General features: G+C 42.9%; 13 protein-coding genes across 13 annotated transcripts; 7 read left to right on the top strand and 6 right to left on the bottom strand.

The window, feature by feature from the left end:
* Positions 1-657: 657 nt before the first annotated feature.
* SJAG_05235 (splicing factor Spf38) lies at positions 658-2,025 on the top strand (the record flags this gene model as incomplete). Its single annotated transcript, XM_002172655.2, has 7 exons — positions 658-792; positions 838-912; positions 969-1,041; positions 1,089-1,348; positions 1,390-1,633; positions 1,691-1,894; positions 1,934-2,025. The coding sequence occupies exons 1-7, from the start codon at positions 748-750 to the stop codon at positions 2,023-2,025; spliced, it is 993 nt and encodes a 330-aa protein (XP_002172691.1). The 5' UTR covers positions 658-747.
* Positions 2,026-2,480: 455 nt separating this feature from the next.
* SJAG_01440 (U1 snRNP-associated protein Usp109) lies at positions 2,481-3,533 on the top strand (the record flags this gene model as incomplete). Its single annotated transcript, XM_002172654.1, has 1 exon — positions 2,481-3,533. One exon carries the CDS (start codon positions 2,481-2,483, stop codon positions 3,531-3,533), a length of 1,053 nt encoding a protein of 350 aa, XP_002172690.1.
* On the bottom strand, positions 3,437-4,548 carry SJAG_05234 (hypothetical protein). The gene has a single exon (XM_002172653.2). It carries the CDS (start codon positions 4,264-4,266, stop codon positions 3,610-3,612), a length of 657 nt encoding a protein of 218 aa, XP_002172689.1. The 5' UTR covers positions 4,267-4,548; the 3' UTR covers positions 3,437-3,609.
* Positions 4,549-4,883: 335 nt separating this feature from the next.
* Positions 4,884-7,653, top strand: SJAG_01438 (translation elongation factor 2 Eft2,B). Its single transcript, XM_002172652.2, has one exon. It carries the CDS (start codon positions 4,975-4,977, stop codon positions 7,501-7,503), a length of 2,529 nt encoding a protein of 842 aa, XP_002172688.1. The 5' UTR covers positions 4,884-4,974; the 3' UTR covers positions 7,504-7,653.
* A 47-nt stretch (positions 7,654-7,700) lies between these two features.
* Positions 7,701-7,934, top strand: SJAG_05233 (hypothetical protein; the record flags this gene model as incomplete). Its single annotated transcript, XM_002172651.1, has 1 exon — positions 7,701-7,934. The coding sequence occupies one exon, from the start codon at positions 7,701-7,703 to the stop codon at positions 7,932-7,934; it is 234 nt and encodes a 77-aa protein (XP_002172687.1).
* An 84-nt stretch (positions 7,935-8,018) lies between these two features.
* On the top strand, positions 8,019-12,007 carry SJAG_01437 (synaptotagmin family C2 domain-containing protein). The gene has a single exon (XM_002172650.2). It carries the CDS (start codon positions 8,232-8,234, stop codon positions 11,829-11,831), a length of 3,600 nt encoding a protein of 1,199 aa, XP_002172686.1. The 5' UTR covers positions 8,019-8,231; the 3' UTR covers positions 11,832-12,007.
* Positions 11,956-13,495, bottom strand: SJAG_01436 (DNA-directed RNA polymerase complex II subunit Rpb7). The gene is made up of 4 exons (XM_002172649.2): positions 12,903-13,495; positions 12,760-12,849; positions 12,578-12,709; positions 11,956-12,519 (listed from the first exon to the last, which is right to left on the bottom strand). The coding sequence occupies exons 1-4, from the start codon at positions 13,152-13,154 to the stop codon at positions 12,475-12,477; spliced, it is 519 nt and encodes a 172-aa protein (XP_002172685.1). The 5' UTR covers positions 13,155-13,495; the 3' UTR covers positions 11,956-12,474.
* An 88-nt stretch (positions 13,496-13,583) lies between these two features.
* On the bottom strand, positions 13,584-17,290 carry SJAG_01435 (P-type ATPase). Its single transcript, XM_002172648.2, has one exon. The coding sequence runs from the start codon at positions 17,258-17,260 to the stop codon at positions 13,643-13,645; it is 3,618 nt and encodes a 1,205-aa protein (XP_002172684.1). The 5' UTR covers positions 17,261-17,290; the 3' UTR covers positions 13,584-13,642.
* An 84-nt stretch (positions 17,291-17,374) lies between these two features.
* SJAG_01434 (hypothetical protein) lies at positions 17,375-20,388 on the top strand. The gene has a single exon (XM_002172647.2). The coding sequence runs from the start codon at positions 17,725-17,727 to the stop codon at positions 18,727-18,729; it is 1,005 nt and encodes a 334-aa protein (XP_002172683.1). The 5' UTR covers positions 17,375-17,724; the 3' UTR covers positions 18,730-20,388.
* On the bottom strand, positions 18,678-20,317 carry SJAG_01433 (RNA lariat debranching enzyme Dbr1). Its single transcript, XM_002172646.2, has 5 exons — positions 19,913-20,317; positions 19,736-19,857; positions 19,115-19,685; positions 18,940-19,064; positions 18,678-18,878 (listed from the first exon to the last, which is right to left on the bottom strand). Exons 1-5 carry the CDS (start codon positions 20,173-20,175, stop codon positions 18,760-18,762), a joined length of 1,200 nt encoding a protein of 399 aa, XP_002172682.1. The 5' UTR covers positions 20,176-20,317; the 3' UTR covers positions 18,678-18,759.
* A 270-nt stretch (positions 20,389-20,658) lies between the features above and the next one.
* Positions 20,659-23,877, top strand: SJAG_01432 (hydroxyacid dehydrogenase). Its single transcript, XM_002172645.2, has 3 exons — positions 20,659-21,077; positions 21,323-22,194; positions 22,249-23,877. Exons 1-3 carry the CDS (start codon positions 20,991-20,993, stop codon positions 22,283-22,285), a joined length of 996 nt encoding a protein of 331 aa, XP_002172681.1. The 5' UTR covers positions 20,659-20,990; the 3' UTR covers positions 22,286-23,877.
* SJAG_01431 (M-phase phosphoprotein 6 family protein) lies at positions 22,339-22,866 on the bottom strand (the record flags this gene model as incomplete). The annotated part of the gene is made up of 1 exon (XM_002172644.1): positions 22,339-22,866. One exon carries the CDS (start codon positions 22,864-22,866, stop codon positions 22,339-22,341), a length of 528 nt encoding a protein of 175 aa, XP_002172680.1.
* SJAG_01430 (metallopeptidase) lies at positions 23,121-26,045 on the bottom strand (the record flags this gene model as incomplete). Its single annotated transcript, XM_002172643.1, has 1 exon — positions 23,121-26,045. The coding sequence occupies one exon, from the start codon at positions 26,043-26,045 to the stop codon at positions 23,121-23,123; it is 2,925 nt and encodes a 974-aa protein (XP_002172679.1).
* Between the last annotated feature and the right edge of the window lie 76 nt (positions 26,046-26,121).

Raw genomic sequence — 26,121 nt, 5'->3', positions numbered from 1 at the left:
CCCTGTATGAGTGTTATTCTATGGCAAATGTAACGAATGCACGCCAAAGCTGTGTGGCAGAAAAATGGAGGTTTCGAAGGTTAATTATCTGGCCGTAAGAACAATATGGCAGTATTTTAGACGCAGTTGCTGATGGTTCAGTTGGTTTAATACTTTATTTACAGTCAGATATTAGGCATAGTGGCAGAGGAAGTGGTCGATTTTTCGATATCTTGCTGATTTCCTGCAAATGGTAAAAAAGAAATATTTCAAAATGAGAATGAAAGTTACTAGATCAGTTGTAGTTTTAATATAAAAATGAACCAGCTCACACCTCTTTTTTTTGTTATTCTGAATCGTTAACTATGCAGTCGATTTCATTTATCAAGTATTAATAATGAACTTCAACTTCTCATATTGGTCGTAGAAATGGATTAATGTTGCTAGAAAGAAAGAGAAACGGTTTATAGTGTGCACTGGCATGTGAAACGAATTTTATTACATGAAACAATTTTCGAGAAAATGGCATTCTTTTTAATTGAAAAAAACAAAAAGAAACATTGGTAACTGAATTGAACCAAGATCCCAATCTTGTTAACCAAACAGTTACGATACTTCATAAGCGAGTTCTGTGTCGCCCAGAGAATCTGTTTTTTTTATTTTATATCATTATACTTTTGAAGACGCGTCAATACCGCTCTTTTTACTCACCAACAGAGAACGTTACAAAAAGGTGAATACGAAACGGAAACCAAATACATTTGAACTATGGACAAACGTCGGCAAGTAACTCGCGCAGGAACAACTCAATTGGTATGTGTTTTGTGGAATTGTCGAAATCTGAATCTGACCGTATAGGTTAAACGTGCAAAATATGACCACTCTGCAGTCGAAAATGATACCTCAAGCAATTTACAGATGCTAGGACACACGGTATGTTCAACTTTGATAGAACTGTGTTTGTTGGATGTTTCTAATACTGTCGTTAGGACGAAGTCTTAGTTGTCCGTTTTAGTCCAAGCGGATCCTATTTTGCATCAGCCGGTGTAGATAAACAATTGTGTATGTGAGAATGTAATACTCTCTGACTCTTATCTAACTCGCAAAAGTCTTGTGGGACGTGGACCATGGATGCTCAAATTTTGGATTAATCAAAGGATCAAAAGGTGCTATTCTAGACTTGCAATGGAGCAGAGACTCTTCCAGCGTTTACACGTGTGGTTCTGATTATATTGTTTCTACTTGGGATGTGAACACGGGCAAAAGAGCTTGCAAGCATGTCGGTCATACAGACATTGTAAACGCAATTGACGTTTTGCGTGTCGGAAACGAGATTATAGCATCTGTCGGTGATGACTGTTCACTTAAAGTAAGAATACGCTCGTCGTGCATCGGTCGCTAACGCTGTAGCTCTGGGACGCACGAGAAAAAAAAGAAGCCCAAAACATCAAACAAAAATACCCACTCACAGCTGTTGCCGTGTCCAAGCAAGGATCAACAGTTTTTACAGGTGATGTTTCTGGACAAATTGTGGCATGGGATTTACGTTCTTCTCAGCCCTTGTACACGTTGAATGATTCCTCAGATATAATTACAAGCTTGGCGATATCCCCCGATGGTACACGGCTCCTCTCAAACTCTCGGGATAGTATCGGTAAGGATTTCCATGCAAGCAATCTGCATCGACCCATCTACTAACCAAATTAACAAGTTCGTACCTTTAACATCCAACCCTTTGCTCCGGCTACTCGTTTATTGAACACGGCTACAGGCGCTATGCAAGGTCACGAACACTGCCTGACAGGAGCAGCTTGGAACCACGACGCTTCCCTCATTGCTTCTGGCAGTGCAGACCGCTCTGTTTATGTTTGGGATGACGAAGGACAATTAAAATACCAGCTTCCTGGTCACGAAGGTTTGTGCCTGAATCATCTACTTTTACTAATTTACTTAGGCTCTGTAACACACGTTGACTTTCATCCCCAAAGAAATGCCATATTGTCCTGTTCCACAGACAAAACTATTCTTCTTGGAGAATTACAATAAAATTACTACATTACAACAACTTTTGTTTTCTGTATTTTTGTTACTTTATCACTTCGCTATTGTAGCATCGCTTCAGCTTATTGTTACAAAACCGATTAAGTATATACTACTGCTTCCATTATTCACTCAGGTAGCTTTCTCTTTGAATTGCATTTGCAACTGGAAGATTTGCTACGGTCTACATTCCCTCCACCGACTGTAATAGAAAAAAAGGCAAAAGCAGCCAAAAGTCCTAGAGAAGGGCCAAAACTTTCTTTCCCCTTCGTCATGTCTTCCTTGTGGTATGTATATTTCTTAGTCTAAGTCTTCTTGTACTCTTGCTGTTTAAAAAAAAAAAATATGGTAGTATTATTGAATTAGCGATAATGTTATATAAAAACAGCTTGCCGGAGCGTGGATGAAAATGTGTTTGGCTTTTTCTAACTTGCAACAGGATGAAGAATTTGGAACCATGGATGAATGAAGAGTTTATAAAATCGTTATTCGAAACTCCCGTAAAAGTTACATTCTATCAAGACGCCGACAGACTTGTGACCCTTCCTTATTGCCAACTTGAATTTGAAAATTCTACGGCTGCTAATGACGCTTATGAACAAAAACAAGGTATTCAACTCATTTCTGGAAGGCCACTTTCTCTCGATAAATTGGCCGACTGGGACAAGAGTCAGTACAACATGTTATATGTAACGAACATGGACTTGGAGGCTACAGAAATTGATCTCCGTAATTTGTTTGCAAAGTACGGTTATGTTTCTTCGCATGTGCTGAGGAACGAAGATGGCTCTTCAACTCGGGTCGCGTTTGTTTGGTTTGCGACTGCTGATGATGCCTTGCACGCACATACGGAAGCTCAGGGAGCCTTTTGTGTTAAAAGATCCATTTTAATTCACTCGCTAAGGGTCGAATTAGATGCATTAGTAAATAACCCGGGCTTCTACAACATACTTCAGCCAATGAATCAGTTTACTGATCCAAACAACACGACCGTTTTCGTTGATGGTTTGGCTGACACGGTGAAAGAGGAAGATCTGCGATCCTACTTTCAGCATCTTGGTGAAATTGTGCACGTTCAGCTTTTAAACGGAAAGGCAAACGTTATCTTTGCACAAAGATACCCTGCTGAGCGGTGCATTCTGGAAATGCATGGGGCTCTGATAAAAAATTCGCGCATTCAACTTCAATGGGGTCGTCCGCCTACACTCAGCAGTATGCCAATGATAGAAAATCCGTACTGGCCATGCCCAATGGCACCTGTTTACAATTCCTGGAACACGGTTCCACTACACTCTTTCTCACCCATTGCTCCCATCAACCGGTACGCTGCTGTTTATGGTGCCCGGCTAGAACAGCCAACAATTCTTCCACCTGGAATAAAAAATGGCCGAGACAATCCTTACCTTCCCTTCCCCGTTCTTTTACAAAATGATATTCGCATCGCGGAGACAGAGGCGCTTAATAAGCGTTTGTTAGCAGACTCTGCTCCACTACTGCCGGTGGATTATTCTTAAAATAGTATGTACATGTGGTTTTCTTACAGAACGGCATGTTTCTGAAGACTCAACGTTTGCAACTATAGCTATGTTGTTATTCTGTATCAGACATGAAAGGAATGTTGGTAGGGGTTAACTGGTCAAAAAGAGACATTTTCTCTGAAAAATCTGCTGACGGGAGTCCGTCTTTTTCACCCATGAGCGCGCTCTGATATGCTTGCAAGGACAACATCGTTGGGCTAATGTCGAATTTTTCCTTCTCGTTTGGAATTTGTGTTGGCTGCGTCCACCCGAGATTTTGCATATACTGGTTTTGTCGAGCAATAGATTGTGTCAGCAGACGGAGTTCAAGTTGCATTTGTTGTTGTTCTTGCTGTCTTTGCAACAAAGTCATGACCGGGTCTTGTGAGAAACCGCATGGTGAATTTACGGGAACTCCCAAAGGTATGGGAGACTCCTGTGTAAACGATGTTGGACTGTTTTCTACCCTTTCCGTAAACAAGGAAGGTGATTGGAAATCCACGGGTTTTGGATACGGCGACTGTGGACTTGAATAATCAAATGTCCGATGACGATGGCGGCTCACGAACTCGCAAGGGTGATTTGCTTTAATGCATCCGAGACATTTCCCCTGAGGATCTAAACGGCCAGAGCATCGTATTTTTCGTCTCCTGCATCTTTGGCAGGCGACGCTTATTCTTTGCCTTGGGAGATGGAAATAAATGGGATCAGTAGAGAATCTTCCGTCCATGTTTGACTTTAATAAAAAAGGACAAATGCCTTTTTATATGTCTAGCTCTTGTCTGGAACGTATGACTTTATAGCGGAGTGATACAAAGTTGAATTAATACTTATGGCTTTTGAGCCTTTTTCAAACTTTGTATTCACAACCAAAAAATATCGCGTCTCTGTAGGGGTGTCTGTATGGGAATTTTCGTTAATAAATTGGTAAGCGCATTGTTTACATTTCTGTAAATTTCTCAAATAATAAACAAACATTGCTGCTAACTAAGTTGACATTTACCGGTACGTGCACCGTATTGCCCTACGGGTTCATAGCTGCGATATGCAATGTTCTTAACAAGCAAGTATTATTCTATCACAAGATACTAAGTCAGCCTTTTTATTGACTTCCATTACAAAATCATATTTATTTTATATAACAAATAAATGTGACGAAAAAAATAATTTAATTATTTAATATACAAATAACACAAACAAACAAACAAACAAGCACACAATACCACTAACATATCCCAAAGACTCTCAGTCACAAAAACATTCATCCTTTTACAACTCATTTCTTGATACATACTCTTTCAGCAGCCTCGGTAAGAGCATGCCATTCGTAACGAATCTCGTCTAAACCAGGGTAAGGGTTTCCCTGGTGTATACATTTTTCTGACGCTCAACCGCAACCTGTCTTCCCCCCTTACCCCATTTCTTCCACGTCCTCAAAATGGTTGCTTTCTCGCCTGAAGAGGTCCGTGCTTTGATGGACAAGCCGTCCAACGTCCGTAACATGTCGGTCATTGCTCACGTCGATCACGGCAAGTCGACGCTGACCGACTCCTTGGTCCAAAAGGCCGGTATTATTTCCGCCGCCAAGGCCGGTGAGGCTCGTTTCATGGATACTCGTCCTGATGAGCAAGAGCGTGGTGTCACTATTAAGTCCACTGCTATCACCTTGTTCGCTGAGATGACCCAAGAGGATCTCAAGGACATCAAGGAGCCTACTGACCACAACGAGTTCTTGGTTAACTTGATTGACTCCCCTGGTCACGTTGACTTCTCTTCCGAGGTTACTGCCGCTCTTCGTGTCACTGATGGTGCTTTGGTCGTCGTCGACACTATCGAGGGTGTTTGTGTCCAAACCGAGACCGTCCTTCGTCAAGCTCTTGGTGAGCGTATCAAGCCTGTTGTCTGTGTCAACAAGGTTGATCGTGCTCTTTTGGAGCTTCAAATTTCCAAGGAGGAGCTTTACCAAAACTTCTCCCGTGTCGTTGAGTCCGTTAACGTCGTTATCTCCACCTACTACGACAAGGTTCTCGGTGACTGCCAAGTCTACCCCGACAAGGGTACCGTTGCCTTCGCTTCCGGTCTTCACGGTTGGGCTTTCACTATCCGTCAATTTGCCAACCGTTATGCCAAGAAGTTCGGTATTGACCGCAACAAGATGATGCAACGTCTTTGGGGTGACAACTTCTTCAACCCCAAGACCAAGAAGTGGTCCAAGAGCTCTACTGATGCTGAGGGCAAGCCTCTTGAGCGTGCTTTTAACATGTTCGTTTTGGACCCCATCTACCGTATCTTCGATGCTGTCATGAACGGCCGTAAGGAGGAAGTCTTCAAGCTTCTTTCCAAGCTTGAGGTCAACTTGAAGTCTGATGAGAAGGAGCTCGACGGTAAGGCTCTTCTTAAGCTCGTCATGCGCAAGTTCCTTCCTGCCGCTGATGCTCTTATGGAGATGATTGTTCTTCACTTGCCTTCCCCCAAGCTCGCTCAAACCTACCGTTGCGAGACCTTGTACGAGGGTCCCATGGATGATGAGTGTGCCATTGGTATCAAGAACTGTGACCCCAAGGCTCCTTTGATGCTTTACGTCTCCAAGATGGTTCCCACCTCCGATAAGGGTCGTTTCTACGCTTTCGGTCGTGTCTTCTCTGGTACCGTTCGTTCTGGTCTTAAGGTTCGTATCCAAGGCCCTAACTACGTTCCCGGCAAGAAGGATGACTTGTTCATCAAGGCTATCCAACGTACTGTCCTTATGATGGGTTCCAAGACTGATCCCATTGATGACTGTCCCGCCGGTAACATTATTGGTCTTGTCGGTATTGACCAATTCTTGGTCAAGTCTGGTACTTTGACCACCTCCGAGGTTGCCCACAACTTGAAGGTCATGAAGTTCTCTGTCTCCCCTGTCGTCCAAGTCGCTGTTGACGTCAAGAACGGTAACGATTTGCCCAAGCTTGTTGAGGGTCTTAAGCGTCTTTCCAAGTCCGACCCCTGTGTTCTTTGCACCACTTCCGAGTCTGGTGAGCACATTGTTGCCGGTGCTGGTGAGCTTCACTTGGAGATTTGCCTTAAGGATCTTCAAGAGGACCATGCTGGTATTCCCCTTAAGATCTCTCCCCCCGTTGTTTCTTACCGTGAGTCTGTTAGCGAGCAATCCAGCATGACTGCTCTCTCCAAGTCTCCCAACAAGCATAACCGTATCTTCATGACTGCCGAGCCCTTGGGTGAGGAGCTTTCCGCTGCCATTGAGAGCGGCCACGTTAGCCCTCGTGATGATTTCAAGGCCCGTGCCCGTATCATGGCTGATGAGTTCGGCTGGGATGTCACTGACGCCCGTAAGATTTGGTGTTTCGGTCCCGACACCAGCGGTGCCAACCTTGTTGTTGACCAAACCAAGGCTGTTCAATACCTTAACGAAATCAAGGATTCCGTTGTTGCTGCTTTCGCCTGGGCCTCCAAGGAGGGTCCCATGTTCGAGGAGAACTTGCGTTCTTGCCGCTTCAACATTCTTGATGTTGTTCTTCACGCTGATGCTATTCACCGTGGTGGTGGACAAATCATCCCCACTGCTCGTCGTGTTGTCTACGCTTCTACCCTTTTGGCTTCTCCCATCATCCAAGAGCCCGTCTTCTTGGTCGAGATCCAAGTCGCCGAGAACGCTATGGGTGGTATCTACTCTGTTCTTAACAAGAAGCGTGGTCACGTCTTCGCTGAGGAGCAACGTGTCGGTACTCCCTTGTACAACATCAAGGCCTACCTTCCCGTCAACGAGTCCTTCGGTTTCACTGCTGAGCTTCGTCAAGCTACTGGTGGTCAAGCTTTCCCCCAAATGGTGTTCGACCATTGGTCCGCTATGAACGGTGACCCGTTGGACCCCTCCTCCAAGGTCGGTCAAATTGTCGTCGAGGCCCGTAAGCGTAAGGGTCTCAAGGAGAACGTTCCTGACTACACTGAGTACTATGACCGTTTGTAGGTTGTTTCATCTTTATTGTTTTGGTCTTTTGTATGGCAATTTAATAGGTGTTTTCTTCTGCACACTGCTACTACGCTACCGGTGACCGGACGATGGTCTAATGGTAAAAGTTTTGTAAAATCAATGAAATAGCGCGCCTGTGGAATGGGTCTGCAGCGTATCCTTTTACATTTACATTTGTTAAGAGAGATGTAGCAATGTTGTGTTCTCAGTTGGACTGTGTGAAATCCAGCAGCGGGTGGCCTTCATCGCAGCTCTTGTTGCTGCAACAGCCGGGTTTTTTCCGTAATGCTCAGCATCTGCAATTACCTATCGCAGTGTATGCCAGTAGCGTACCGACGGAACTGGCGGAAACATCGGTCAAGACTCGCTATGAAGAAATCGCTATCATTTGCTCTAACCCATTCATCCCCAAGGCACTTTCCCTCTGAGTTGCCAATAAATGGTGGTGTTAGTGTGGTAGGGCTGGTCCCAATAGGTCCACACCATTTTAGTGCTTCTTGAACTTCACGCAGGCGCCAGTCTATGATATCATCGTCCTGAACTAAAGTTTGCTTGAAGCATTACCGCCGAAAACAACTTACCAAGTGCCAACCTCGCGATTAGAGTTTTGTAAAAAAAAAGACAGAAATTGAAGAGCAGAGGATTAAGAAACAGTGTTATCACTGCACTTGATATTCTGTTAATCTCTCTTTCCCGTTCTTCTTTCCTTTAACCTGCAGGACATTATGGAAAAGAAGTCTGGACAGGTCAAGCAGCCAGCGCAGGCCTCTACTGAGGTCGACACGAAGACTGTCACTGGAGAATTGGGAAATAATCTTGATGTAAAGCTAGAAACGACCAAAAACAATGTTAATGGCGCGAAGAATGGCCAAGTTTTGTCAGCCAAGGTCGAAGAAAAGAAAAATTCAACGGGCGTGAAACAATCAACGGACGATAAGCTTCCTGTTCCCGAGTCACTTGAGGCTCCGGTAAGTGAACCGTCGCGTTCCGACGAGAAACAGGCTTCTTCCAACACTTCTTCGGATTCTTTGAACGAGAAGAAAGAAGAAGAGGAAGTTAAGGATGAACAGAAAAACGTGTCTAGAATAGTCACTCTGTTGGGCAAATTTCTTACGAAGGAACGCGTTTACATGTTGCTTGAATGGAAGAATATCTTTGTTCAGTATTCGAACGATACCCGGATCATCTTCTACACGGCCTTGTCTTCATTCTTCATCGGTTACTTTCGTTTTGGAATTTTGGGCTTGTTTGTTGTAATGGCCGTCTGTATTCAGTATTACCGTATCCAAGTACGAAAGGTCGTTGTCAATTTCCGTGACGACTTTACCCGGTACTTGGCTACTCGCCGAATTGAAGACGAGCCCGAGACTGTCGCTTGGTTAAACTCTTTCTTACAAAAGTTTTGGTACATTTTTGAGCCCTCTTTGAGTGCAAATGTGGTTGAGACCGCTGATCAAGTGCTTTCGGAAAACACACCTGGCTTTTTGGATTCTCTTCGTCTTTCCAAATTCACTCTCGGTACTAAATCTCCACGTTTGGATTTCATTCGTTCGTATCCAAAGACGGAGGAGGATTTGTATATGATGGATCTGGCTTGTTCTTTCACTCCCGACAATCTTTCCGAATTGACAGGCCATGAAATTGCTACTCAAATTAAACCGAAAATTGAATTGAGCGTGCGTATTGGTAAGAGCATTGCCTCTGCTAGTATGCCTGTTCTTGTTGAAGATTTCTCATTCAGCGGCGTCATTCGTTTGAAACTCAAGTTTTTGAGCAGTTACCCTTACATCAAGTCAGTGGGTCTGACGTTTGTTGAAAAACCTGATATCTCTTTTGTGCTGAAGCCCATTGGCGGTGAGAAGCTTGGTTTCGACATCGGTAATGTTCCTGGTTTGAGCAAGTTTATTTACGATCAAATTCACCTTACTCTGGGTCCGATGATGTATAGTCCTAACGTTTACGAACTCGATATTGAACAAATGATGGGCGCAGCCAACATGAATGTCACCATTGGCGCCATCTCGTTCCACTTGCAAAATGCCACGGGATTGAAGCCTAATGAGACTTTAAGTGGAACTCCGGATCCCTACGTTGTGATTCGCAGTACTCTTACTGGTCGCGAGTTGGCTCGTTCAAAGACTGTCTCAGATACTAGTTCTCCTACATTTGACGAGAAATTTGAGTTTACAATTACGTCTTTCTCTGAGCAATTGGTTTTGGAAGTTTATGATTACAATGACATTCGCAGCGATAAACTCATTGGCACGAATGTGATCGAAACATCTGTTCTTGACGGTGCTCCCGTTGTGAATGATGCTACGATTGATGTGAAGTTCCATCAAAAGATTCGGGGTTCATTGAAGTACAGCATACGTTTCTACCCTGTTATTGAAGTTACCGAAGGTGAGAATGCTTCCGATTTGACTGGTCCGGGTATCTTGCGCTACACGGTTTTCCAAGCTAAGGAGCTGAGTACTGGCTCGAACCGTTATACTGCTTACGCTGAACTTGTGATGAACGGAAAGATTGTTCACACGACACGTAAAATCAAGAAGAACAACAATCCTTCTTGGGGTGATTTTCAGGAATACCTGGTTAAACAGAAGTCCAAGTGTAGCTTGGGTGTGCGAATTCGTGCTGATGGTGTTAGTAAACCTCTTGGCGTCTTTAACATTACGCTTGATGATTTGTTAACTGCCACTAAAAAGGGACTAAACTGGTTTCAATTGGAAAATGCCAAGAGTGGTCGTGTGCGTATTGCTGCGGAATGGAAGCCTGTTGATATGACTGCTGTGTGCGAAAGCGCAGATATATACCGTGAGCCTCTTGGTGCTCTTCGACTCTTTATTCGTAACGCAAACTCGTTGTCGCCCAAGTCTCATGGAGGCAAGGTGAATGCTTCGACCCGTGTGCTCTGTCATAACAAGGAGATGGCCCAAACGGTGACGATTGCTAATCACACTCAACCCGTGTGGGATGAGTATCTTTATGTGCCTATCGTCACAAAGTATGATATTATTCGTTTGCAAGTTTTGTCACATGAGGGGGAAGAGCGTATTCTCGGTTATGTTGACATTAGTCCCAAGGATTACATTCGCCAAGACGCTTCCGGAAAGCTTATTCCTTTCGAACAAACTCGCGAAGTGACTACTTCCTTGACATCGGTTAAGGGTCTTCAAACCAAGAGTTCCCTCTGTTATCTTTTCTGCTTTTATCCCAATCCTGCGAAATTTATTCCTACGCCAAAGAATGTCAGCCGCACAGCAAGTATTGCTACTTCTCAAAACGAATCGCCTTCTGCTACTCCTCAACCAAAGAAGGAAGTGGTGTCACCTCTGCTGTCTAGTCCCTCTGATCTTGAAGAAGACTTGAAACAGCTTACCGGTTTCCTTTGCTTTGATATTATTAAGTCCAACCTGCCAAACCCGGGTAGTCAAATTGCTTTGCAAGTGGATGATATTCCTGAACCTGTATTTATCTCACCTAAAACGAAGCACGGTTCAGCTAGTGCACATTTGTTTGGTGAATACTTTGTTCGTGAATTGCCCTACTCTCGACTTACATTCCTCGTAACAGATCCTCGCAGCTCAAAGAAAATTCTTGGATCTGTCAGCATTCCTGCCACTACATTTTTGCAAAGGAGTGGTCTGGCACCTCTTACAATCAAGTTTAAGGAAGTTGCGGCAAGTTTCACTGTTTGTTCCTGCCTCGTTCCTATTCCGGTTATCATTGATCGAACTGAATCATTCCTGAACATGGGAAAGCTTACCGTGGATGTTATTGAGGGTATTGAGTTGCCTAAAATGGACCGCAGTGGTAAGTCTGATCCTTTTGTCGTTTTTGAGCTTCAAGGTGAAGAGGTTTACAAGACGAAGACAATTAAGAAAACTCTCAACCCTCAGTTTAACGAAAGCTTCACTGTTGAAATTCCCAACAGACATAGAAACAGACTTATTGCCAAGTGCTATGACTGGGACTTTGGCGGAAAGAACGATTTCATGGGCAATGTCGTCATTGACATGGCAAGCTTAAGTCCAAATGAGAAAGTTGTCTTGACATTGCCTTTGGACGGTGAACTGGGTGGTGAACTGAAACTCGGACTGCAGTTTACACCTGCATGGATCTTACGTTCTAAAAGAGGTGGCTCAAGAAGCGTTGCTTCTAGTGTTTTTGGACATGCTACTGATCTTGCTGGAATGCCAATTAAGGGCCTTGCTTCTCTTGGAGGTGGTGTCGTTGACGGTATTGGAGCTGTTGGACATGTTACAAACAAGCTTCGCAAAGGTGTTCTTGGAGGTTTCCGTCACAAGCGTGATGAAGAATAACTCAAGCCCCATCTTGTTAATTAAAGTTTTTTTCTGAAGTCCAATGTATTTTTTTGGTTTTCATGCGTATGACATTCTTGGCTGAATGTGTACGTGATTCAATTAGCGCTCTTTACTTTTAATATGAACCTTTATGGTACCAATCCTACGTACGTGTACATTTTTAGTAATTTTACTATCTTTTAAATTTACTGCTATGACAAACTCAGTTAGGATAAAAGTAATTGCTAGAACGGCAGTTGAGTGTAGCGTCAGAAATCAAAGACGCTTTGTGATTCAAAAAGGATGAGTTGATACATGAATCCTATGTAACAAAGTCTTTGGCTTCCGGTAACAGTTGTAAGCGGGATTCTTGTTCATAAGACAGTACTGTCAGCAACCGTATACTTGTAGAGAATGAAACCGAATCATATACTATGTTAGGATAAAATCATCAATGCATTCACTGTAGATATAAAGTTTTATGTCACGGCAACCGATTACATGCACCAGTATACTGTGAGACACGTTCTGTGAATATTTATTTTGGCTACTCGCCGACAAGGGCAGTCGGAATGACATTAGCTCGTAATTAAATGATTTGTTTTGGATATTGAAGAAATGAAGGAGGAACGTTTTGAGCAATGACACAAAAAAAAAAGAACTAAAGTACACCAAGATAATCCTCTTTCATGGTTGCAATGGCAAACTAGCACAAAGTTAGGACTTAAAGAGAACGTATTATAAATGAAAAATTAGTAACTTACAATTTCGGTAGCATCTGTACGAGTACCAACAATTTTAAGTCGAACATTTGAACCTTTCTCGATGACCTGATCCTCTCCAGAATAGTTAGGAGGATTTGCTGCAGGGTCAAAAGTCATGTCTGGTGGTACCAACTTGACGAATTTGTTAGTATAGATGAAAGAGAACAACAGTTCCAACATACGTGAGAAGATACAAAAACACTCAGAGGGCCAACGTCGGCAAAGAAACCCATTTTGTTAACTGTAGTTACAACAGCATCAACGACTTCTCCCTGTACTAGTGTTAGTGTATTACGGTGATATATAGGATTATAAAATATCGTACCCGAAACGGTCTCCAGAGAATTGCTCGATATTTTACCTCAAACTCTGCAAATCCTTGTCCCGGGATAACTTTTCCCTTGTCGATATCGATAGTATTGCTGTCCAAAACGCAAATGATATAACCATATTGACCTGAACACGTTCCCTCAACATCAGCCAGCAGTTTTGCCTTTAAATAATCTCTCATGTGTGGTCCGAAGTAACTTGGATGTAGGGAAATCGTCAATGAAAGCTCTTTCAGAAAAAATGGCATTTTTCGTTTTGTTGTAGGATAAAGGCGTTTACAGCTTTTAATTTAGTAAGAATATAGCAATTGAATAATCCAGAAAATAATTTTAGTGATATATTAGATTCACAAGCAACGATCTCGTAAAAGATGGCGGAAAAACAAGAAAACGCGCTTTTTTAGTTTTGGTACTTCCTACGCGTATCCCAGCACCCAACCTTAGTTTAAAGTTGAAACATGCAAGTGAGTGCTTTTTTGGTGGAGTAAAGTCTTTCTTAACACCAAAAGGTAGCCAACACATTTTATAAAAAAACAAAAGTTCAGTATGCTGTTATTGTGCCAGAGATGCTATGAGCTCGCTTGAAGCCTTTTGACGTGGTAAAAAGCACATCAACGTGCCTTCACTTTCAATATGATTACTTTGTTCATAGCTACTGCTTAACTGTCTCTTAATCATTGGATGCATGAGTTTGATATTAACATATCTACCTTCTATATGATCGCACAAAAGGTAATTAGTTGTCAAGAACAATGTCCTTTGGCTTGTCGTCTCTAAACTTTTTCATAACTTGTTCAATTGCCCAGCAACCAATGTAGTCAACAAGCAGAATAAAGATAAGCTTTCCTTGGAAGCCAGAAGCCATTTTCACCAATTGAAGCTTTTCATTAACATCGGGCATCATTTCAGTGGCACAGGCGAAGGCAAACAGCGTAACACCGACCAAACTGTAGTACAGTCCCTTGTTCTCCGAGATGGATTCACGGAATGGGTGACCCTGGTAATTCACAGCAAATGTAGATACTTGCTGAATGAGCTGCAGGAGGTAGATAGCGGAATTCAAGAGAGATGGCTCGAATTCGGATTCGAGATTAATGACATCAGCGGGATCTTCGTATTCATAAACTGATTTCGTGATATAAATCAAAGTAACCACATGAACGAGGAATTGGGCAAGCACAGAGCCAATGATGTAGGTGTTGAAAATGCTATGGTGAGGACGTTCCTTAGACAATGTTTCCAAAGGACGAGAGCGCGAAACGGAGTAGAAAGCAACAGACATCAACATGCCAGAGATCATATATTGAGAATCACTGAACTTGATACCGTTAAGGTGGAGAACAGAAAGAGAGTAGGCGGTAATAAGACAGTTCAGTGCAAGAATCTTGTGCATTTGTACCAGTGCGACAAGAGTACAACGGCCCTGACGAATAATGTTTGTAATGGCACTCACATTTGAGAGCTTTGAGGTGAAAGGAGCAGCAACAGAAGCATCACCAAGTTTAACAGAGGGCGCTTCATCGTCCGATGCTTGGTTAAGAGTCTCGAACATTTTGGAAGCCATAGAGGCGCGCTTTTGAATAGTTTTTTCAGCATCCGTAAGTTCAACAGTGTTTTCCTTTTCTTTAAGAGTATCCAAAACTTGTGTAACGTTGGCTTGTGCCTTTTCACGGTGAGGATTGTTAGGACCAGGAGGGTAAAGATGGGCAAGTGCAGGGGGGACCGGAGGAGCTTGAACATTGAAACGAGTTGCTAATTCAACTTGTTTATTGTAAAGGTTCATCATCTTGTCATTTCTTTGCTTCTCTTGCAAACGAATCATATCATCTTCACTAGCGTTAAGAAGAGCAACACCAATATGGGCTTGCTTCAATGCGCCAACATCGTTGGTTCCATCACCACACATAAGTGTGGCATAACCGTTGTTCTTTAATGTCAAGATGATGTGCTCCTTCTGATCAGGAGAAACACGAGCATAAACCCACGAATGAGTCAAAACACTAACCAGTACAGATTCGTTCTTAACAAGCGCAAGGGCTTGACCAGTAACACACAAATCATAAGGTCCATAAATCGATTTATCAAGAGGCTTCTCAAGGTCCATGGCAAGAGTAGTTTTTTCATCAACACTGCGCCAGAATACTTTTCCAGATTCGTTTTCCAATATCAAAACAGGTTTTTTGACAATACCAACCTTTTCAGAAACATGGACAGCGGTAAGAGGACTGTCACCAGTAATCATCACACAGCGGTGAGACGACTCGTTCAACATTTTAATGGTATCAATTGCATCAGGCTTAAGTGGAGAGTGGAAAACCAAAAAGCCAGCAAAGACCAGATTGCTTTCCAGGGTATCTCTGTCAACGTTGCTAATCTCTTGTTCCGAAATAAACTTGCCCATGTACTTGCAACCCAACGCGAGCACACGAGAACCCTCACGGCCAAACTTCTTATACGTTTCTTCATAACCCTCAGGAATGGTCTTAAGCATCTTCATGATAACTTCGGGAGCACCCTTGACAGAAACAAAAGTTTTAGCATTTTCCGTGGGACTCTTTATGTTAGAAACAGAAGTTTGACGTTTGAGCACTGAGGTAAACTGAAAGTTCTTTGTAATCTTCACACGAAGTTTATGCAAAGGGGAAGTAACTGGAGCAAAGACACAACTGTTTTGATCGACAGTCCAGTCCAATGCCTCCAACGTAGCCTTCTCCATCGGATCACCAACAATTTCCTTCTTGTCATCTTCCTCCAATAAAACCAAAGTGTGTGCGGTAGCGAGGGTAAGAATAGTGTCCTTAGGAGTGTCTTGTAAACCCGTCAATTCGGTAAAGTTGTCCTTGTTCAAGCCAGCGACACCCTGCACAACCATATGCTCTTCGGTAAGCGTACCCGTCTTGTCAAAACAGCAAACGTCAACGTAACCGGCCAGCGAAATACGGAAAGGTTCGGTGCAGTAAATGTAGAACTTAGACAAGGCAGACAGTGATGCATTAACGGCAAGAGACAGCTCCATGGGCAATTCTGAAGGAACGACGGATGTGATGATAAGAACGCAGTGCAACAGAAGCTTGTAGCGGTTGGTCTCCTCTTCATAACGTTGATACCAGACGTAACCGGATGCACCAATGGCGAAAGCCAATAAGAACAAAATGAAGAAAAGACTTTCCAAGTTGTTGGCAGTGACCTTCTCAGCGGAGTAGATCATAGTGCGCACAAGACTACCTTGCTGTGTTTCGAAACCAGTACGCAAAACCAGAGCAGGAACACCTCCATCGGGAGTTTGGATGGAAGAATTGATCGAGGTGGTAACTTGAAGAACTTGGGTGCCGCCAAACAGAAGAGAGTTTTTGTCAATGGTCTTGGTGTCAAGAGCGTCATTTTCGGGACGAAGTTCGATAGATTCCTTCACAAGAGGGGTAGATTCGCCGGAAAGCATAGCCTCGTTCACAACAGCAGTTCCATAAAGTAAGACCAAGTCACAGGGCAAGCCGCTATTCTCCTTTGAGCGCGTAATGGATACAACGTCGTTAGGAAGCAGGTGCTCAGATGACATGACAACCCATTTCTTACCACGGAGGACATTAAGCTCATATGGCTTAACACTCATAGTACGGAACTCGTTCAAGGTTCTCTGTCTCTGCCAGACGACAGAGCACTCCAAAGCGACAATCATGAACATAGTGAACAAGGCAAAGTATCTGTACTCATCCAGACACCACAAAAGACTGCAGAAGATCTGGAACACGAAATAAGGAGCAACTGCGTGTTCTTTGAACAGGGTACCAAAAGTGGGAACGGGAATGTCAAAACGATTGGGGCCAAATGTGTACGAAGCGAGTTTCACCGTACTATCATCAAGACCTTTGGCATTCTTCAGCTCACCAATCTTAATCTCACTGTCCATAGGGAAGTTAATGTTCTGGAAAGAGCGGCTATCCTTAGAAAAGATGTAGCGTTTGCTTTGGAACAAGAACGAGTACTGAACTTCATTTCTTTCACGAATTGGGGTACGAATAATACGTTCGACACCTCCAGGGTTGCCAGGTCCGTTAGAAACAACATGGATGCACGTAGCATCCTCCAAACTGTTGACCGGTCGACATGTCATAAAACAATACACTCTCGTATTCCACTGACCAGCCAACCAGGTCAGAGCATTCAGAGAAACAATCAGAATGAGTATAAGAAGACGAACATCTTCGTTGTATGCATTTTTGAGGTAAAGTCTATAGACATAGGGATAACCTATGGTTAAGAAGGGCCAGACGTAAAGATGTAAAAACCGAGGGATTGCTTGGTAAAGCTTCCCGCTTTTTACGTCTGGACTGGTTACCAGCGGCGAATTCGACATCCAGTTAGTAGATGGAAGAAATAGGGTCGTTGGCTCTTGGTAGCTTAGGAAGACGCGTGGTAGCTCAATTAGCTTTCTTGCCCCAATGTACTCAGGTCACCCGACCACCAAGAATTATCTTTACAACGGGAACTTTTGTCGGAAACACGTAAAAGTAGTTTCTAGAAGGTTTTGTTTTAGGGATCTGATTTATCCGATTTTTTTGTTATTTTTTGTTATTTTTTCTTAATTTTTATAAAAATCATTATAATTCATAAACGTTCCGTATCCGAAGGAAAAATTGAAAATAAAAAATTAAAAAAAAAAAAAAAAAAAAAGTTAAAAAATAGTGATAAATGAAACATTGTACATATTGTGGTCTATTTAGAATTGTAGGCTAGTCTTGTCATTGTATAATCATGATTCCAGCTAGTTTTTACATTCTGCCTTGGTTTACTAGTACGGATCCTTCGCTGGCACAATAAATGACAACCTCTCTTATTGAAACAGAACGCTCGCTTGTAACAAAGGTAGCAAAAGGTCTTTTGAAATGTTTGGATACAAGAGATGCACACGAATTTACTCGGTGCCATATACAAAATTCCGTTAACATTCATTACTCAAAATTGCAACACCTATGGTTTCAACTTCCTGCTAAACAGGTTCCCCTAGTGGTTGTAGAGGACGGAATACATGGCATTGATGAAAACGAACAAGGTACTTGTGGAAGTCAGTTAAAGGATCGAGGATGGCTTGTTGAAAAAAGCATCATCGCAAATGAATCTTTGTGGAATTGGTGCAGAGAAAATGGATTCCTTGAAGAAGGAACAAGCAAGCAAGTACTGTTTTCTCCCAGCCCTCATCTTGCAGCCGTCATAGATAAAATTGAAACTGCTTTCGCACCTAAAAAGACAGCACGAGTCCTTGACATTGGATGCGGTTCCGGAAGAGACCTTGCCTGGCTTTGTTTTAGATCAAAGTTTCAATGGATGGTCTCGGCTTTGGATGCTGAAAAACGTGCCATCAATCGGTTTACAGACTTTTTTGAGCAATTAAATCTTGAAAGCCGAGTTGAAGATGCTTGTGTGGCTAAAGTGGACCAAAACGGTCTTTGGACGCTATATACGCGCGAAGGAAAAAGGGTTACGGATCAAGAAGGTCTCACAACTGCCTCTTTCCTTTCCTCCAATTTTCGGTTTAACGAGTCAGAGAAATTTGATCTCATTCTTCAAATACGATTTTTAAATAGAGCCCTTTTAAAAGACACTGCCGAAATGCTAAACAAAAACGGGTTTTTGTTTCTGTGCACCTTTACCGATGATGGAAAAACTGTCTATGAGTATCCCAAAACACAAGACCATCGTCTGCAGAAAGGGGAAATAAAAAAACTGGTCGCCAAATTGGATGGTCTGGAACTCGTGTGCGACGACATAGGTTACATTGAAGACGGCCGTCCTGTTGAAGTTGTTCTCATCCAGAAAACTAATTAGATTATTATACTAAAAATGTCATTGTCTAAACTACCACAAATCCAACTCGATTTCTTCAGTGTTTTTCGTAGAGTCTTCCGTTTCCGGTGCCGACTCTAATCCTAAGAGACGTCTGAATTCCGTCGTTTGAGGATTGACAAATGTGTTCGCTAAACAAGTGTGATTCGTTAGTCAACAGTGTATCAGATGAAGATAATCGATCAATCATACGGAGTTGTTTGTCGGTAACATCCCGACTATGAGGAGGTGCCGTCTGGACGAAATTTTGAGGAATACCCAATTTAGAAGCTTTGACGATATGTTCGTCCACCCAGTTACTCTCCGCTGCAATTTGTCTAAACGTGTTAAATTTTATATGTGCCAATAGCCACACGGGAAGTCATACCTCTGGATTTCCTCCATGTCTGGAAGCTTAACACGTTCCACAGTTTGTGACTGATACTTGTCCAATACACGAGTGATAGCCAACCATTCTGGATCGTATTGCATCAATGGGCCGGTAACTGATTCATTTTCAGGAACATCAATTTCGAACACCTCAAAGTGTTTGCGTCTCGGAAGACACTTGTCCAACGCAAAGAATTCGGTTTTCTTTCTAAGATCCGAATTTTCTCCTGAGAGTTCATCGTCATGTTTTTCCAGCGTTTCATGTTGAACAGTAGCTGAAAAGTACGTGTGAAGGTGCGCAGCAAACCAGTATCGTGGTTTCAGATGACGAAGCAATTCTTCGTTTGCAGGAGAACCCAAGTCATTGCGTTCCACTTCCTTTCGAAAAAATGGTTTGCGTCTTAACAAAGCCTCAACATTTCCATGTTGCTCAATACCACGGGGCCAGTCATGTGAAATGGCAATATCAATTGGCTTCTGAAGACACTTCAATTTAAACACGTCAAATTCTCGAACATGATATATGCTTTTTACCGTCTTGTAGTTATACGGCAACTTTTCATAACGCCCTGTTCTTCAAGTTAACCAAAAAAATCAAACAGTTGTCGAATAAACAAACCTTTATAGTAATCATTCACCTTGTATATACCGCTTAAACCAGCAATCCGCAGACCACCGACATTAATAACTGAAGACCGGCCCATGTAGTAAATTTTCTGTGCAACCCAGCCTCCATAAGGACTATTCAGTTCGTTAGTTTACTAGACATAATGCTACCCATTGCGTTGGAAATTACAGTTCATCCAGATAATTGCTAGCTTCATGATTTCCGCCCACGAATATGGTAAGAATTGGGGCCTGTCTTTTTCCAGCGTAGTAAGAGGGGAAATCCCCAAGCTGTTTGTACTTGTCTGGCATTGATATAGCATGGTAATCTGCCAAATTTCGAAGTGCCTGAAAATCACCTCCTATAATCAACAAGTCGACTTTTTTCTCCCTCGCCATTTGGTACAACCGATCAAGCGCTCCATGACAACAGCCTTGCACTCCAACACGCATCTTGACAAACAAATCGCCCGTCGCGTGTGTTTTTCTGCGGAAGAGGTTCAACGCAGAAAAAAGATAAGCTTCAAGGAGAAGAAGTCAGAACACACAACACGAAGGTTCCAGTGGAATTCCAGAGATGATGAGAGGATATGAATATTAAGCATTCTATTACTAAAATAAATAATGTTAAGAGACAGGGAGGTTAATAGCAGGTCAGCATTTTTGTTCTCGTCAAGTTCAAGAAAACAAAAAAAAAACGACCCCAAAGATAATAAGAGCAGTCACACTACGTCATTGAATGACGTTGATGGGTCTATCGCTACATCAGCACAACACAGCATAACCCCACAATTTGATAAATATGATCGACAATGCGAAGCAAATTCGTATCTATTGATTGGTCATCTGCTAGTGACAGAAAGAAGAAGGTGGGACAGTGACATCAGTAGGAATTTAAGCGAGTAAGTTGGCTCAGCGGGCTTTTAAAGAAGAACCCATGGTTCCAGACCGGGATGGTCTTAAGAAAAGGCTTTAGACTTTAGTTAACAGTTCCATAATCGCGCGCAATATCAGATAGTATTAGGTAATGACGCTTTATCTGCCTGTCACAGTTTAGAATAGAAAAACTTGGGCCTCGATATCCGATGGAGAATCGGATACCGCCGATTCACTCCACCCGATCAGGGCAGTTTATTGATCAAAAAACAGTTTAAAGGAAGACGATATTTCGTTATTTCCTGCAATCCATCTTCCAACTAACCTTTTGTCTTCTCGTCAAAGACAGTTTTAGTTTTTTTTTCGCCGAGTTTTAAGAACGAAGTAAAACAATGTCGAAACCAGCAATCTTATTGTGTGGTTCCATAGTCCATTCACACGAAATGTGGTCGAGTCTCTCGTCCATCGCTACATTGAAGGTATGAACGAAGCGGGGGCGACTGCATTTGGTTAGGAAACCGATTTTCTTGGATTCAACAGAGAAACAAAAATAAAAAAAGAACGGAAAATAAAAAGAAGAAAACGGAAAATAGAAGGAGGGTTGATGAAAGGAAGACAAGAGATGCCGATCAACCGAAAACACAGACCTTTTGCATGCGACCTTGTAACATCCGTGTTCAAAAAAAGTGATTCACTGATACTAACAATCCTCGTATTTGTATAGATACACGACAGTGGTAGTCGATTAGAATTTGTCCAGAAGTGCAAGTCCGGAGAGTTCAACGATGTAAAAGTGATCGTTCGGACTGCGCCATCTGTGTTGCTTACTGGACGTTTTGACGAAGAGCTCGTTGCACAACTTCCTCCATCGGTCAAATTCATCTGTCATTTAGGAGCCGGCTATGACCAAGTAGACATCCCACCCTGTACCAAACGAGGCATTCGCGTATCTAATGTGCCACAAGCTGTAGACGACTCTACCGCAGACACTGCATTATTCTTAATGCTTGGTGCATTGCGCAGATTCAACCGTGGACTCTTTGCTCTAAGACGAAACGAATGGAGAGGAGCAGACGTAACGGTGGGCCACGATCCACAAGGGAAAACCTTGGGCATTCTTGGCATGGGTGGCATCGGTCGCGTATTGGCAAGACGAGCACGAAGCTTCGACATGAAAATCATTTATCACAACCGGAAACAACTCCCGCCTAGCGAAGCAGCAGATGCGGAATATGTATCATTCGACGAATTGCTGGCTCGCTCAGACGTCCTTTCCTTGAATCTGCCATTGAACCCACACACGCACCATATCATTGGCGAGGAACAGTTTAAAAAGATGAAAAAGGGCGTCGTCATCGTCAATACAGCTCGTGGCGCTGTGATGGACGAAGATGCGCTAGTCAAAGCTCTTGACGACGGAACTGTCTTCTCCGCAGGACTTGACGTTTTTGAGCATGAACCGAAAATTCATCCTGGTTTGATGAACAATGAACATGTGATGCTTCTTCCGCACCTTGGCACAAACAGTATTGAAACGCAACGAAAAATGGAAGAACTGTGGCTGAACAATGGGAAAAACGCCTTGCTTTGCAACAAGTAAGTTTTCATTTTGATTCATGCCAGAGCACCGAGAGAGCTAACATGCACTAGACTTTTAACTCCTGTTATCGAACAAAAGCACTTGTAGAACACAGACACAAGTTACCAAATATGCCGGAAATTAGCTTAAACGCCCACCGACTACTTTCTTTTCTTCTTGTGTTTATTTTTATGCACCTTTTTCGATTGCGAAGAATCCAATGAAATTACATCGTGAGTTAATTCACTTGATTTCCGTTTTTTTCCACTTCCACGTGTAGAAGCCGGACTGTTTGTAACTGAACGCGTCTCCCCATGCTTTTTTCCAGACTTCCCTTCACGCTTTCTGCGTTCACGTTCGGTCGTTTCATCATCTTCACTGTCTTCATCAGATCCTTTTTTGACATCAGAACCTTCAGCATCTGCCCTGGCAGGCTCTAAGGCCTTATTAAACAATCCAAAGCTTGCTCTTCCCGAGTAATTGGGACGATCGATGGCCAGAAACGACGAATATCCTGACTCATATTCAATGTTTTTGCTCTGTTTCTTTTGAGTAATAACATTTACACCAGGTAAAGTCCAATGCTCATCATTTTGGATGTGTTTTGCCGAAGCCGATTCAGCTGTATCGCTTCCGGTGCTCCCTTGAGCCCGTTGCATAAACTTCATACTCATCAACTTTGAAGACATCTTTTCTTATGGCCTAGAAAGACGTCCTGTTGAACTTCTAGAGGAATATTAGCGCCAGCGCACTGCTATAGTGTATGGTCAACTAAAACTTGACACTGCGGTAGTGAGGACTCCACCACAGTACCAGGCTATGCCGCGGCAATACACGGATACTCCGCGGCAACAATAACAAAAAAAATAAAACGTGAACAATTTGGTCGAATGGGGTGTGGTTATCGTATAAGAAACGAGTGAATACGAAATAGAACGAACACTTAGACGTTGAAGGGATTAGAAACCAAAAGCGCCTCGTTGATGTCCTCATACGGCGAGACAGGATAGGCAGCTTGGCTAAGACCCAAGCTTTCTCTAAACAGGAATTTGTTCTTGACTTCCACGGCTGCAGGAACAGGATCAACTTGCTCCGCACATTTTTGTGAATGGACGTGAACAGAAAGCTTAGCACAATTCCGTCCGTTGTAGTGAATGTAGTCTCTAAAGAAATCACACAAGTCTTGCTTCGTAGCCTTTCCGACCACATCAATCTGCTTGTCTAAACGACGGTAATCATAAAATCCATCGCAAACACGAGACCAATATGTTCCACTCTCTTCCCGCAAATTTGTGGGCTTCTCTAACATGAAACTGATAAGACTGGACTTATGCTCTTCGATCTCCTGTTCAGGCATGTTCAACAACTGTTCATACAAAACGTCTAACAGTGCTCTAATACGATGCTCCAAGTATACGGGACTACGTTCACTTTGAACAAATATACTTAAACCAACATAAGGCGAAGATTGACGGAGCAGAGTAAAGACAATATATCCTAGTTGCTCCTTCGTACGCAAAATAGAGAACGTAGGTTCCTTCATAATTTGACGCATGAGACGAGTGTAAGCACCTGCGCGTTGATCGCCCAGATCGGCAATTTGAATATAGTACATGATACCAGAGTTAATGTCGTCCTTGTTAGGTACACGAGCAGTATAACAGTAATTGCTGCCCTTCGGCAATACAACGACACGTTTTCTTGCAAGTTGCGAGACAAACAACGGCTTTGGTTGGAATTGATCAAAAACACCTTCGATCAATTCCAGTGCGTCCTCCTTTGTAAAGTTACCATGCACCAAAGACTCCATGAAGAATTGACCAGTAAACGCGGTAACAAAATCTTCCACATCCTGTTGTGTAACTTCAGGCGCAACCTGACACAACTCTTCGTTTGACCAAACATTCGGTTCCGTCAGGCATGTAAGCACCATGTTGGAACGAGAGTATGCATCCATTGTTCCAAAATCGCGTAATTCTTGTTCATAACGGTTCTTGATGTTTGCAAATCGTTGAGTATGGATTCTGAGATTCCGCATGCTGGAGACCACTTTTTCCAACAGAACATGAAGCTTGTCCGTAAATCCATTTAGCGAAAGAATAAGGCCACGAGAGCTGCACTGGAGAGAAAACGTTAATCCGGCAATTTCAGCGGGGTAGGCAAACTCGTTCATAGCATCCTCCACCAGACGCACATAAAGACTAGCAATCACATTCGATTTCGGTGATGCTTTGATAATAGGTGTAACGAATTGAATATAAACATTTGCCTTAGGCACCCAAAAGGTGTCATCCTTTTTATGCCAGAGTCGTACGTATTCATCATTGCGGATCAAATCAGGTTCCTTTCGCTTCTGTTCAACTGGGACCTTCTCAATTTCCAACGACCACGGAATAAACTCATTGGGCAAAGGAAGGTGCAGGGAACTGTTTGGCTTGCAATTTTTTAACGATTCAAGAAAGTCTGGCTCAATTTGACTTATGTGGTACTCAGTACCATAGTGTTTCTCTCGAGCATCACACTTGTTTGCCAGAGAATGACAAACCAACACAGCAAAGAAATTATATGCATCGAGACTGTCGAACACCTTCTGAAGCTCTTCGGGTTCGAAACCTGTAAGGGCATCAGCGCAATACATAATCTTATCCCGTGGGTAGGCTTCATGCATTTGGTTAGCCACCGTGTGCGCAAAACGGGCAGCCGGGCTCTTTTGGCGGGTTTTGAATTGAGCTTCGGACAGGATGCGACATTCTTCAAATAAGAAAGAATGTGCAGTTGTATGTTTTAATAATTGCACATACTCAAAAAGTGCGCAAATAACATCACGGTAACGATCCACACCCATCTCTGTCAATACAGCCGATACAATGATGATTTCTGCATCATCCGTAATACGAACAGAACTAGCAAACAAAGAGGTAGCCCAACCTTGCTGCTTCAAAAATGCAAGATAAGATCCCTCACCTTCGTGACCGAGTAAATGACACACATAATCCGCTGGACGACTGCGATAATTCCGATATTGTCCAGGTATAGGGAAGATAAGGTCAAGGCGACGGAAGTTCTTCACTGGCTTAACAAAGCATATGCGACCAAGCTGTTCAGGAGTGTACAATGGTCCATCATGCTTCGGGATAGGAACATCCTTGTTGGCAATGTCTGAGAAAAACTCCACGACCCAATCTTGAAGTGTGTCCAATGGTTCGCGGCCAACAACTGCGAGCTTCATGAGGTTGGCGGAATAATATTTATTGTAAAATTTGATAAGCTCTTCACGAACATCAAGACCAAGCTTTTTGGGGATTTCGTCTAACGTCTCTAAGTTACCCGTGTTGAACTTGTTGAATACATGATCAGGGTTGCAGAGGAAACCATACAAACGCCAAAGACGCCAGACATCAGATTGTAGGTTTTTACGGTGTTCAGAGTCAACGGCATGAATCTCACGCTCCCTGCAATCCTCGAGAAAGAGAGGGTTTATAAAAAATTGAGAAAACCGGTCCAATGCACCGTACAGAGCATCATGAGAAACCTCGAAGTAGTAGTTTGTGTCGTTCCAAGCAGTATATGCATTGCACAGACCGTTGTGAGCATGGAGGTACTGTCTATAGCCGTCTTCTTCCGGGTATTTCTTCGTACCCATAAAGAGCAAATGTTCACAAAAGTGGGCAAGTCCTTGTAATTCCTTAGGATTGCTATGACTACCTACACGAACATCAAGAGAAGCACTAGCCAAATCTGTGTCGTCGTCGTGAACAAGCATAACTTCAAGTTTGTTGGCCAAACGAATAACCCGGTACTGACGGTCATCGTTGTTTGGAACAACTTGATTATCGGCGACCAATTCTACGGTCGGCTTATTCCCCATGATTGCAGTAATCGTTCGAACAAGTTTTTTTGATGAAAAAACCTTAAACTGAAAAGCGAACGCAACAGTTTCACAA

Source organism: Schizosaccharomyces japonicus (assembly GCF_000149845.2).
Source record: "Schizosaccharomyces japonicus yFS275 unplaced genomic scaffold supercont5.3, whole genome shotgun sequence".
NCBI classification, from domain to species: Eukaryota; Fungi; Ascomycota; class Schizosaccharomycetes; order Schizosaccharomycetales; family Schizosaccharomycetaceae; genus Schizosaccharomyces; species Schizosaccharomyces japonicus.
The sequence above is the reverse complement of the archived record's forward strand: the minus strand, read 5'-3'. Positions and strand labels throughout refer to the sequence as shown.

Coding starts and splice junctions, on each gene's coding strand:
- SJAG_01434 (XM_002172647.2), top strand. CDS start 17,725: ATGACAACCTCTCTTATTGAAACAGAACGCTCGCTTGTAACAAAGGTA.
- SJAG_01436 (XM_002172649.2), bottom strand. CDS start 13,154: ATGCCATTTTTTCTGAAAGAGCTTTCATTGACGATTTCCCTACATCCA. Junction 12,850..12,902: donor TTCTCTGGAGACCGTTTCGG/GTACGATATTTT, acceptor ACACTAGTACAG/GGAGAAGTCGTTGATGCTGT. Junction 12,520..12,577: donor GTACAGATGCTACCGAAATT/GTAAGTTACTAA, acceptor ACTTTGTGCTAG/TTTGCCATTGCAACCATGAA.
- SJAG_01438 (XM_002172652.2), top strand. CDS start 4,975: ATGGTTGCTTTCTCGCCTGAAGAGGTCCGTGCTTTGATGGACAAGCCG.
- SJAG_05234 (XM_002172653.2), bottom strand. CDS start 4,266: ATGGACGGAAGATTCTCTACTGATCCCATTTATTTCCATCTCCCAAGG.
- SJAG_01432 (XM_002172645.2), top strand. CDS start 20,991: ATGTCGAAACCAGCAATCTTATTGTGTGGTTCCATAGTCCATTCACAC. Junction 21,078..21,322: donor CGTCCATCGCTACATTGAAG/GTATGAACGAAG, acceptor GTATTTGTATAG/ATACACGACAGTGGTAGTCG. Junction 22,195..22,248: donor AACGCCTTGCTTTGCAACAA/GTAAGTTTTCAT, acceptor AACATGCACTAG/ACTTTTAACTCCTGTTATCG.
- SJAG_01437 (XM_002172650.2), top strand. CDS start 8,232: ATGGAAAAGAAGTCTGGACAGGTCAAGCAGCCAGCGCAGGCCTCTACT.
- SJAG_01435 (XM_002172648.2), bottom strand. CDS start 17,260: ATGTCGAATTCGCCGCTGGTAACCAGTCCAGACGTAAAAAGCGGGAAG.
- SJAG_01433 (XM_002172646.2), bottom strand. CDS start 20,175: ATGCGTGTTGGAGTGCAAGGCTGTTGTCATGGAGCGCTTGATCGGTTG. Junction 19,065..19,114: donor GACATGGAGGAAATCCAGAG/GTATGACTTCCC, acceptor TAACACGTTTAG/ACAAATTGCAGCGGAGAGTA. Junction 18,879..18,939: donor TGTTACCGACAAACAACTCC/GTATGATTGATC, acceptor ACACTTGTTTAG/CGAACACATTTGTCAATCCT.